Raw genomic sequence first — 13052 nt, forward strand, 5'->3', positions numbered from 1 at the left:
TTAGTAAAACGAAAATATACTCCAAACTATGTGTTTTGCTTTTGCATGACTCTGCTTAGCCCTTGCCATGTAAGCTCTCAATTGTCAGTTTAGGCTCTGCTCATAGGTTTTGGGGTTGGAAACATATTATGGAAAAACTGCTGTGATACTTTTGGACATGTGGATGCTTATCTAAGATTGCCTAGATCAACAGTATTAAAGGGCAATGGGAAATAAAAAGCATGTTTTGCATAGATTAGTCCCAAATAGGGTTGTAACAATATACCGGTATGACGGTTTACCACGATTTGAACGTGCACAATTATCATACCATGAACAATTGCATATCAACGGTTTTAACCCTTAAAGACCGAGACAGCCGCCCGCGGCTAAAAATAAGTATTGCTCTTAAATGTTTAATAACTTTTGATCCGCTGATCCGATTCATACAATTCAAAGATTGGCATAAAGAAGAGAATCTCAGCTTTCCAGTGCTGTATCACATAACATTCGCGAGAATGAGAGGCTCCGGAATCAGTGCGGTTACGTCATCAACATTTGACAACGCTGATTTGACAAAGAAACGCTCGTCACTGTGTCTCCGGACAAATCAGACATGATACATTGATGCATTGTTCCTCCTCCATGCCCAGATTGGTTCAAACTCGCTATATCACAACCAATAAGCATAGGTTTCGCTTTTGTTTGTGGACCAAGCTTTTTGAACAACACGGAATGAGAGATAGGCATACATTTATGCGCGGCTAAATAAAACGCAAAAAAAAAAGTTTTGCATGAAATAATTCTCATACTAAGTACTTTTGCATGCACAGCAGCACAGAAACATGACAAAACAGTGACACAGCAAAGACGAACTGCTGCTCTTGCTGTTTTCAAAAGACGCAAATGAAGGTGCAGCTGTTTGTCTGCATTGCAGACAACCATATCCAAATCCATATCGATAGACAACCATATCCATGCTGGCACATAAAACCTAAGGATGTTCCATATTGAATCTAGTTTCGTTATGTAACTATTTATAGTATAGTAAATATTTATATCTATTTTTTACTGAGGATTTGCACCATGTTTATTTGGACTTTATTTGGACTTTGACACATTATTTATTATTTTCTTATTTTTATTTGTTCATTGTAAGTAGTGTTGTTTATAGTAACTAAAAATATATTATTTGGAAAAAGTCAAATTTGCTTCACTGTTCTATTATTTTGTAACATTTGTAACATACCGTATACCGCGAAACAGTCAAACCGTGGTATTGTTTTAGACGATTATCATACCGTGAAAAATTCATACCGTTACAACCCTAGTCCCAAAATTTCAGGCTCACATGCTACTCACTTAAGATAAAAAGTAATACAATTTAGTGATTTATGCAATGTGTAATGGCATCAGTGCTGACTTTAAAGGCATATGATAGGCTATTGTGTTCATAACTTCAATAGAAATGTGTGTGATTGTTTATTATTCTCTAAACCTACCAGCAAGAAATGTCCTGCCCAAGTCTTGTGGTTGAGGTTTGGTCTAGTTCTTTCAGTATTTCTTGGGGTTACATTTCAGGTAAAATCTATACCATCATTACTGTCCTACAGTGTGCACAGTGGCTGAGGATTGAGGTAGACTGTGGACCTGAAATTTAGATAAGCAGAGCTGATCTTTCCTATACACACAGTACACAATAGGTGCATCCCAAATTGCATATTTATGCACAATTCTACCCCATTTTGTAGTATAAATAGTGTAAGTAGTGGGTTCACACTGAAACTCTAAACATAATAAGTGCACTTTAATTACCCGGCATGAAGAAAGAGGTGTGGAATGTTGGACACTTCACGCATTCAACGGCTACTGCTTTGCTACTGCAGTACTTTCAGGCACTGATGTTGGATTACTTCATTTATTTTGGATTGTGAAAGCAAAATTCGCCATCGAGAGTGATTATACCGCCTCCTGATGGTGATTGCGGTTATACTCATGGCAGGTATTATTTGGTAGTATGGTCATTTATTTCACTTATTTGGCAACCGTCAAACGTCATTTGGGAAACGGTTTGAATTACTGCTTAGTAAAAAAAAAAGTTATTGTTCCATTTGGGGCAACACTACGTACACACTGTAAAAAATGCAGGGTTCCACAAAATTCCATAATGTTGTCTCAACAAAAAAGTTGATTAAGTTAACTTAATTAAGTTATCCCACAAAACCTTCAGCTCATTATAAATAAGTAGATTGAACAAACATCAAAAATATTCTTATATTATGCTGTTGGGTGTGTAAGTCCATAAGTGCATAAGTGCCAAGTGTACTGTTCAGTATAGTGTGCCATTTGGGACATAGCTTAAATGTCAAAGCTTATCTGTTTTGTTTTTGGCTTCCAACGACTATGAAAGCTGCTTCCTATGAAACATCCTAATCAGTCGGTTCATGTAATGTTATGTGACACTCTTAAACAAACAAATACACATAAAAATACATTAAAATGTACACTGTGCCGTGTCTTGACTGACCTAGCGTTAGTTGCCTGAAATGAGAATATATACAGTTAGGAAAGTAATTGAGTTCTTATCTGTATTGTAACACTGTCACTGTTGTTTGTTGCTGTTGTTTGCTCTGAATGGGGTTGAGTTTCATTTTGGGCTTTTTATTAAAATGCTGATATGAGACCTCTCAACAATGGTTTGCTTAAGGGCCCTGTAGAAGTCTAGGATCGACTCTGCATGTATGGTAATGTGATTTACATTTCTGACACAAGCTGTAAGATTATTTTTGTTTTATTAATGTTTTTTATTTAAATGTATGTAAAACACAAGTGAACACAAAACAACAACTAGAGACAAATTTGCACAGGGTGGAATGTATGATGTGAAATGTGCATTGTATTTGCAGTATACGTGCGATAACCACCTTAAGATTGGTGGTGTTGGATGCTTTATCTACTTGCATGTACTGCAAGTCTATGCATTGTTAGTTTTGGAAAAATCATTTTCTGTTTGGAAATACAGTTTAGTGCCAAAATGATTCCTTTTAAATACCAGGTATACGTTAATGATTTACACTGTGCCAATTCACACTAAATACCTGCGTTCATCTAGTAAATTATCAAACTTCTTATGAAGCGTTAGGGCTCCTTCAAGGTGAAATACTACAGCTCAAATCGTGTACTGTATGCACATCAGTGTACCAAAAGAAAACTTACCAGGCCAGCAATAGGTGTGGAAAATCTGTTTAGTTTCTTGATGATGCCAGGTTTGATCTTGTTGATCAGACTACAAGGAGGAAAACAAAACAAAAGTCAACACAAACAATATATTGCATGCTGGTTGCCAGTTTATGGCTTCCTTTAGTTCTGACCATCTGGCTTGAGTTTACAATGCTCTAATGCTCTGGAAAAAAATACAAACAACTCTGTGGAAACAGACATCAGCCAGTTTAGTTTTTGTGTAGAAATAACGTAATATACAGATTCAATAAAATTTGAAAATTAAAGCATGCAGTGTGCAGAGTGAAAATTGGTAACACTTTACAATAGGGTTCATTAGTTAATGCATTTACTAACATGAACTAACCATGAACAACACTTGTACAGCATTTATTAATCATAATTGAACATTTACTAATGCATTATTAACATATAAGTCCATGCTTGTTAACATTAGTTAATGCACTGAGTTAACATGAACTAACAATAAACAGCTGTATTTTCATTAACTAAAGTTTACTAACATAAATATGTACTGTAGTAAATGTATTGTTCATTGTTTGTTCATTTTAGTAAATGCATTAATTAAAATTAACTAACGAACCTTATTGTAAAGTGTTACCTGAAAATTGTGATTTCTGACTCTAGCTAATGAGTAATATGTGGAGAGGCATTCATTAACACTTTATGGCTTGCCTTATGTAGTGTACAATATCTTCTCTCATATTTGACTTTCTTTTACCAAACAAGGAAGAAGGTCAAACATGGAAACTAAATGAGAAGTAAATTATGACAGAAGTGTAATTTGGGGTGTTTAATATACTGTATTTACACAAATGCAGTATATTAACTAGGATTTCTACATATAGTTACATAAAATTGTCTAAATGTTTAGTTTTGGGCATTCCTTCTCTGTTTTTGATGGCCAAAACTCATAAAATACCCAAAACAATGTGTATAACTACACTAAAAGCCCCTTTTGCATCTTCTTTGCGCATTTGAAAGCACTTTTATCTCACTGCATGTTCAGACTTTGATGTGCCTGCCCTAGCTGTAGTTTCACAGGGCCCTTTGTTTAGACACAAGATCCAGAGTGACAGTATCCTCAGGTAATGTGTGTTCACTCATGTGGAAATGGCAAAGCTAATGGCTCAGTACAGACTGTAAGTAGGCATTATGTAAGTGCAGGAGCAGGACGGTGAGATTCTGCACTGGACTGTGGTAATTAGTCTGCTGAGTCATTCGACTGACACCAGCATGTCAGACGCGGCCCACGCTCTGCCCCATCCAGTCAGGTTCAGAATTGTGCTGAAACCCCTGAGTTTGCAGGACATCACACCCAGTCCACCGACCCAATGCTCTCTTTCTAAATAAACAGCAGAGGAGCACTGCTGTAGAACACGGCCTGTCCCCATGTGCATGCACTCTGCCCTGCTCAGGTTTCTAAACCCGGCTAGAGTAGCTGGCACTATGGATCACCTCTTCCCAGCTGTCCTTTTAAATGCTCTGCCATCCGTGTTGTTTTCCTCTACTGGCCTTACTAATGCTTCCTGGGATGGAACAGAGTCTGACTGTGGCAGTCTGGAACAAATTATGTGTTTTGAAAATAGCTACATGACATAATGCACCCTAAATGACACACAAAACTGACATTAGATGCAAATTACAAATGAAAAAATTCAGGAAGTGTTGGCTTGCATTGCATTTCACCCAACAGATTTTTCTTTTCTAGTGTCTAAATCTCTAAAATCTTACTGCAGATTACACCACTTAAAGATTACATAAAAAATAAATAAATAAATAAATAAATAAATAAACTAACGAACGAATGAACGAAAAAATAAATAAATAGATACACAGGCAAATAAAAACATAGATTTTGAAGATACTTTGAAAATAATTGGTCAGTTTGTGCAAGAACACAACATTATTTGCTTTAATTTACAGGTTATGCAAATTATCCAGAGCATGTTCATGACAATCTGGAGAATGAGTTTCCTGTCACTGATTTATGCGAAGACACAGGCATGCACAAACCGATGCTGTTAGTGTACAACATAAATGGAAGATGTGTTTGTTGTATTGCTCATCAAAATAGTTCTTGTGTTTACCCTGGATGTTACAGCCATTACATAATTTTTGGAAAACAAACAGTGTCAACTCATGTTTTGTTGTGTCTGTACTTAATATTTTGGCTCTTAAAATGTTTGGAAGGAATTGAAGTTAATTAAATAAAGTCTATTTTAAGATTTACTGTTCTTTTAAGTCTGCTTACATCAGGTGTCACAAAGTTCTTGACATATGTATTACATTTTTGTAAATCATTTAAATATCAGTAGTCATAACCTTAAAATAACAGTAAGGCTGCTGTTTTGACATTGGAATGGTATCATATCTTTCTGTATTTCTCTAAAGCCTTTTAGAATTGCTATCAATTGTAGATTTCATTCATCACAAAGGAAACAAAAACTTCTCCCTAATAAATTAGGATGCGTTTCCCACCATATTTCAACTTAAAATTGCTATGGTTGTTATGGATATTGATTGTTCTTGTCTAGATGTTTCCTGGTCTGAAAAGGCTTAAGATAACCCCTGGTTTACAATATGTAATGCTAGTGTGCACCAAAGAGTTTTGTGATAGTTATGCCATTAACCAAAGTTTAAATACAGCAAAAAATAAATCAATGAATGCGTTATGTAATGCTAGTGTGCACCAAAGAGTTTTGTGATAGTTATGCCATTAACCAAAGTTTAAATACAGCAAAAAATAAATCAATGAATGCGTTAAGCACTCAAATTTAGAAAGGTATAAGCAAAAACAGATTTACTTACTCACACAACAGTAGTCCATTCTCCAGAGAACTACGGAAATTACTGTTCCCAAACTTCTTCTTAGTGACTGCCTGCGAGACGAGGACAAACACAGGAAGCACTAAGAACCATTGAATGAGAAGGTAGGATGTCCAGGGAAAGTAGAGGAAAGTTGTACTTCCAAGCTTCAAGTCCAAGCGACTAGCACGCTAGTACAACAACACAGCCTCTTTTGGAGAACCGTGGGTTATTCAGTAATCAGGACTGGAGCCCAGCGGCCAAACCACAGAGAACGAGAGCATCTGGAGGAATGTCACAGTTCTACACACAGCTTCATGCCTTTGCAGTGATCTCAAGCTACTTCTGCAGGATACAGAAGGCAGGCAGCCCATTGTTTTTACTCACACACAGGGAAGCATTTATGTTGTGTTTATGCCCTCAGACTACACTGTTACAATGTGAGCCCCGTTGCTCCACACCTTGTATAACATAATAATCTATAAAAAGCAAAGCCCCTTTTTCCACATACAAATGTTTTCAATTTCCACATTTAAATGCCAGAAAAAGCGTATCTTTCATGAGACGATGTCATTATGAGTAATACTTCAAGCATGTGTTATACTTCAAGCAAGAGAACTTCAGCTAAATACAAACCAAATCCAAACAGAAGCCAAACAGACACAGTTTATCTCTAAACACAAAAAATGTGCTTTATTTTAATAAACTTTTTAACACTGTGAGTAATTGTGTATATCAATTTATGCTATCGGTGAGGCTGTGGCGTAGTAGGTAGTGCTGTTGCCTCACAGCAAGAAGGTCGCTGGGTCGCTGGTTTCAACCTCGGCTTACTTGGCTTTTCTGTGTGGAGTTTGCATGTTCTCCCTGCCTTCACGTGGGTTTCCCCCAGGGTCTATAAGCATGTGGTACAGGTGAATTGGGTAGGCTTAATTGTCCGTAGTGTATGAGTGTGTATGTGAATGTGAGTGTAAATTATTCCCAAAGGTGGGTTGCGGCTGGAAGGGCATCCTGTGCGTAAAAAAACTTGCTTGATAAGTTGGCGGTTCATTCCACTGTGGCGATGTCATGTTCACCAGCGAACAACCACCAGATGTCGCTGGTAAACACTCATACACAAACACACACTTAGAACTACACTTCAGCCTTTTGCTGGACTACATTTTCATACATGCACTTCTCCCTGACACCCATGCTCATTCACCTAACTTGATTGCATTCACCACCTGAACCTTGTCATAGACTGAACTCTCACAGCTTAAGCCACCCTCACAATGATTATTAGGACTATTTAAACCCCTCTTTTCCACACACATGTTGCCGAGTCTTGTTTACTGTTAGTGACATTACAACGCGGTTTCCTTTGTCTGCCTTTGCCGTGTTTTTGATCCTTTGCCTTGTTTATTTATTTAATGCTGTTTGCTGCCTGCCTCTGACCATCTGCCTGTTATTTTGACTTTGACTCTGCATTGCCCTCATACATCTGTTTGCCCCTGTATTGACCATTGCTTGCCTGACTACGATTAAACCTGCATTTGAATCCTACCTTCTGTTGTTGGTGTCACTCCCCGTCGTTACAGGCGACCCCGGATTAATAAAGGGACTAAGCCGACGAGAAAATGAATGAATGAATGAATGAATGAATGAATTTATGCTATTTACCTGATCATAACAATCGACTGATACTTAACTAATATTTTAATGAGTTGCAAAGTTACAAATAGTCAACAAAATGTGTAAATGGGGCAATCAAAATAAAGTATATCCAACAAAATTAACTACCATTCAATACCACTATTAATCTACTTTCACTTAACTGTTGTTCAGGAAATTGACATGTGTTCAGAGGGTGTGGAGAGCCTTAAATATAAAAGTAAACCTCTTCTTTCGAGTTCCGTATTGACTGTGAGATTTAAACCACAAATGTTGTCGTTTGAAGAACTTCAAAGCACACTTACTGTGTCTGCCCAACAAAGCAAACACAAAATACTATGTGAACAAATACTATGATCCTCTTAGATCCAGTTATACTGCTATTTACTGACTAAAGGCAGCTTATCCTAGCAGGGAATTTGCATTCTATGCCACACTGATTTAAATCTCTAGCTAATGTGATAAATTTCTAACACAGCCAAAGGTTTATTATTTACCATTTTGTATGTATTATGTAATGTATAATACTAAATGTAAATGTATTATCTTTCAGGAATATTAAAATCAAGTCTTTTGACAAATAACTTCCTGTGCCCTTCTTGTAGATTTATGTAAGCAACTCTCACAGACAGGAGTGTGTAGAGACGAGAGGTCAATTATATGGAGCTTTTCTGACACAGCAGGATGTAGTAAACATCAATGACATATGAAATCCTGACCCCTGCTGTTCCTGTCATTGTAATAGCCAGGATAGCTTATTGTTTTAATACAGATCTGTTTTGCAGGTGGAGAACAGATTGGCAGGTTGAGTTTGAGAATATCACTTACATAAATAAACAATATAAATGAGCAATAAAATAAGACTAGATCGAAAAGAAAATATATGTTTATTATTGGCTCACTTCGTGTTCAAAATGTGAAAAACTTTAAAAAATGAACCTTAGAAGTAATTCTGGTCACAAAATTAGAATATCTTCAAAAGGTTGATTTATTTCACTAATTCCATTCAAGAATTGAAACTATACATTTGTTCCACACGGACTGATATATTTCAAGTGTTTAACTCTTGTGATTTGGACGATATTGAGGACAACTAATGAAAACCCCAAATTCATTCATTCATTTTATTTTTGGCTTAGTACCTTTATTCATCAGGGGTCGCCACAGCAGAATGAACCGCAAACTTATCCAACATATGTTTTACACAGCGGATGCCTTCCAGCTGCAATCCGTCACTGGGAACCATCCCCAAATTCAGTATCTCAGAAAATTTAAATATTATATAATACAAAGAAAGAATTTTTAGAAATCTCGGCAAACTCAAAAGTATCATCTAAAAATAAATCTAAATATTTTAGTTATATGACCAGTACCTTTGTACAGTATGTAATGCTTTTATTTATCAGTTGTCAAAAGATTTAATATGTAAAAACAGAACTAGAAATTTCTTTGTCCTACACACAAACATCTGCGGAGAAGTTGAATATGAGAGTGAATATGTATTTCCAATGCCGCTATTGAACAGCCAGTGAGCAACTTCAAATACTACGATCTTTGCTGTACTGTACACTGTAGAAGAATAGTATATAAAATGTCAAGACAACAATTTTTTTTACTAAGTTATTCAGGTTTTAACTACATTTGTAAAGTTATATAAAGTTTAACTAAACATTTTAGTCAGTTTGATTGATTTAAATTGTGATGACTAGAAAAATCCATTTGATTAAACTAAAAAAGATTAAGGCAGCAAGATTATTTACAGTGTATATTGTTCATTGTTGATGCATTTTTCAATCTAAACATTTTTCAAACAGCGAATTTTACATCCCTGACAGGTCCAGACATTTAGCATGCTAAATATTTCACAGGTATCGGCGACACATCAGCAATTCTCTCTGAGAATTTGGGCTGTTCTAATTCTAATAGAAGTCTAATAATAGTCCAGAATGAACCTCAAACAGATAGGAATGAATGACTACATATGTGAAGTCTGTCTGTCTATTTTGATGACTAATCTCATTTCATACTTTTGTTACATGTTTATTGGATTTTCCCAAATAATCATACCAATCCCAAATCCAAAATTTAGTCCATCACGTATAAATGTCTTTTAAACAAAATAAATTGCTTGGTGGCTACTGTACTTTTGAACAAATTGATTGAGATTCTAAACAATTTAAACTAGAGTTTTGACATTTCTTACCTCCACACATTTCTCAACACCTCTAGCCTAAAAACTGACATTTTCATAAGAATAGTTACCCAAGCTATACTTGCAATCATATACATTTAAGTAACTGGTTTCTAACATGTAAGATGTGATTTTATTCGGTTACACTTCTGCACAAAGCAGATTCATTCATGAGGGATTAATGGGGCATTCCAAGTTGTTTGGACATACGGAATGCTGCACATCATTAATTGTGCCAAAGTGCTTTAATCCCTTTGCCCATGCAGAGTCTGACGAGCACGAATGATTATTGGGAGAAAATGCTCCACAACATCTCTCAGGTAGTTTTAATCAACCAAGAAATAAAAATGGCCATATATATACAAAAAAGTGAATACTCTAAAAAAAGTTAAGTATTTATTATGATTTTCCCATAATAATGATTTAACCACAGTGTCTAATGGCCATTTTAATTTTTTTTCATCTCTGATACACCAATCAGAAAGGTGGATAATTTGAGGTTTGACTTTAATAAGCTGAAAACAACACTGAAGGAAATCCAGGAATGTGTCTGCCCACAGACCGGGTGCCTGGAGTAAGAATGAGTACATGTGACAAACTCCAGACTGTTCAGCTGACTAGAACACCCTACACACTCTCCAGCACTGTTCAGTGTGCCCTCACGCCTGACAACTCATTCCTCATTTAGACTGGACGCTAAGCGGCAGATCACCTTCCTCTGCAGGGGAGCAATCAGCTTGGGGCTAAAACTGCCCTGCCAAGGTCCACTGGTTGTGACAATGAACCAGTGTGCATGTGTGAGAGACTGATGTCACACTGAAAGCATTCAGATTCACCCCTCATGAATTAGAAACAATATTTGTTCAACTACAGCCAATGCTTCAGCTCTGCCATCTCCTGCTGAGAAGGGAATTCACAAGGATAGGCAAGTCCTAATCATTTGTGCCCTAGACTAAGAAGGTTCCAGCGGGTTTGGAGGAATAAACTCAGTAAAGCGTGTGAAAATTATGTTTCCACTCTGAGCTTGATGGAAAAACAAAAAGGATTTTCAGTGATTTGAGAAAAATCCTGTCTTTACTTGCTCACTCTCGTGTCATTTTCCGTGTTTAGTTTTTTTCTTTATTTAAAGTTGTGAATTGCACTATGAAACCTTGATCTCTGCTCTGTAGAAATTGAATGATGAAAATTCACTTGTAAAGTTTCACAAAGTGACTTTTATTGACATTATTTGTAGTTTGAATAACATAATGAATTAACAAATAATACACAAAGAAATGTTTGCAAAATGACCGAAAATGCTGTCAGTTTATTTTTTTTGTACTGTTAAATACAAAACCCAAACCAATAAATCACTTTAAATTATTTAAAATGTTAAGTTGAATGAAAGTCTCCTTTTTCAAGGTTAAAGTTTTTGTAAGAAAGATCAAGGTCCCGTAATACAATTCAAAAGCATAAATTAATAGGAGAGAAGTAACATGTTAAAATAACAGTACATAAATAACAACGTGTTAATATGTAAACTAAGCATGACTTTATTATGAACTAATGATGAGTTAATGCATGTGCTAATTATAAACTAACTAACTACAAAATGAGTCACAAGAGTTCACATGTTAATAACGGCCACCTTAACTACTTGTTAGTACATGATTGTTTGTTAATTAATGTATTAACTACCACATTAGTTTATGCTTATTTAACCATCATGAACTTGTGATATGTAAATATAGAATAATAACATGCCTTTACTTAGAGGGAAACATCATCATTAAGCTACTGTTAACTACTTATGAACTCCATGCATGCTAGTGCATTACACTGAATACAATAAAAAAAGTGTTCCATCAACATCAACAGTTTAAACAGAGGAGTTTATGAGTAGTTAAAGATGAGATAACGGTGATGTGCCCCTCCAATGAAAGTCATGGCATATTTATACATTAATAGCTCATGAGTTCATGTAGGCAACATTTAGCTTAAATTTAAATGTTAATTAATTTATGACATTATTATTAATGACATACTAACAGGTAATTAAGGTAGCCGTTATTAACACATAAATTATTGTGACTCATGTTAATTAAAAGTTAGTTCATGATTAGCACATGCATTAACTCATCATTAATTCATAATAAAGTTTACATATTAATGCATCATTATTTATATACTGTTATTGTAGGGTTACCAGAGAAAAAAACCTTGAATCACAAAATACAGAAAACATAATTAACATAACTTAAACATAATTTTTACAGTGCTCTTCATTATATTTTGTGTTCTGCAAGTGGAGAAATATACAGCAATGCACTGTCATTTAATACACAATGTAACACAGTTATATGAATTGTTAAGCCTAAAAAAAATACATATACTGTAGCTAACTCCATACTTAACTACTCAGTGCAAAGATATCAACAAACAAAGCATTTCGCTAAAATAAGAAAAATCCATACCCTAAACAAATCACACATATAATAGACTTACATGGTGTGTACCAAATATTTATTTTATCATTTAGCATGCAGTGTAAAATTGCCAAAATGTCTCCTTTTATATACATTCTCATCAATGTTAAACACAAACTCAACAGGTCCTTATATAGAGCGATTATAATGAATCGAATCAGTGCTTTTTCATTGTATTTAGTTACCTCATAGTATGGTGGTTTCAAGTATCAATTTCCTGACCAGTCCTCATCTATCTAAAACAGGTGTGAAAGTCAGAAAAAATACCTCAATCCATCTCTGTGCTTCTGAGTAAACAGTCTCATAGTCCACAGTAGACTGCGGTCGCCACTCCATCACCGGTCAACGTGTCTCCACCACAAACACGCGCGTAAAGTCGAGTCTATTTTTAAGTCTACCTGCCTTCGTTTACAATTAAAAGGTAGCAAGTATAACGTTTTTCTTACTCGAATGCCTGTATCAAAACTATCATTTTGTCGAAATTCAGCGAGCAAGTCTTATATAACAGTAACAAAGAACGCAGCGTAAAAACTTAAATCCCCTCTTGTTTTGCCAAGTACTGAGAAACTTTGTAGTTGTGTATTTTATACGCCCCCTAGTGCGTCAGGATACACACCTAAACTGCCGTCAGGTTACACTTCAGGCGCTGAGGGTAGAATCAAATTCCTTTAGGGACAGAAGAAAAATATGCCTTCGAGACCTCAATAAAGCAGTGGGGG

General features: G+C 35.7%; 1 protein-coding gene across 47 annotated transcripts in view; it reads right to left on the reverse strand.

The window, feature by feature from the left end:
• lmo7a (LIM domain 7a) overlaps positions 1–12904 on the reverse strand; it is a 76500-nt gene extending 63596 nt beyond the window's left edge. For 46 of the 47 annotated variants that reach the window (XM_073911898.1, XM_073911891.1, XM_073911903.1 and 43 more), the window contains exons 1-3: positions 12601–12904; positions 6031–6101; positions 3196–3265 (exon numbers count right to left, since the gene is read on the reverse strand). In XM_073911898.1, coding sequence (XP_073767999.1) covers positions 3196–3265; positions 6031–6101; positions 12601–12669 — 210 coding nt within the window. In that variant the 5' untranslated portion in view covers positions 12670–12904. The remainder of the gene's footprint in view (positions 1–3195; positions 3266–6030; positions 6102–12600) is intronic. The other variant, NM_001128231.1, reaches the window with a different exon arrangement.
• Positions 12905–13052: the final 148 nt, after the last annotated feature.

This window comes from Danio rerio, chromosome 9 (genome assembly GCF_049306965.1).
Source record: "Danio rerio strain Tuebingen ecotype United States chromosome 9, GRCz12tu, whole genome shotgun sequence".
In the NCBI taxonomy this organism is placed as follows: Eukaryota; Metazoa; Chordata; class Actinopteri; order Cypriniformes; family Danionidae; genus Danio; species Danio rerio.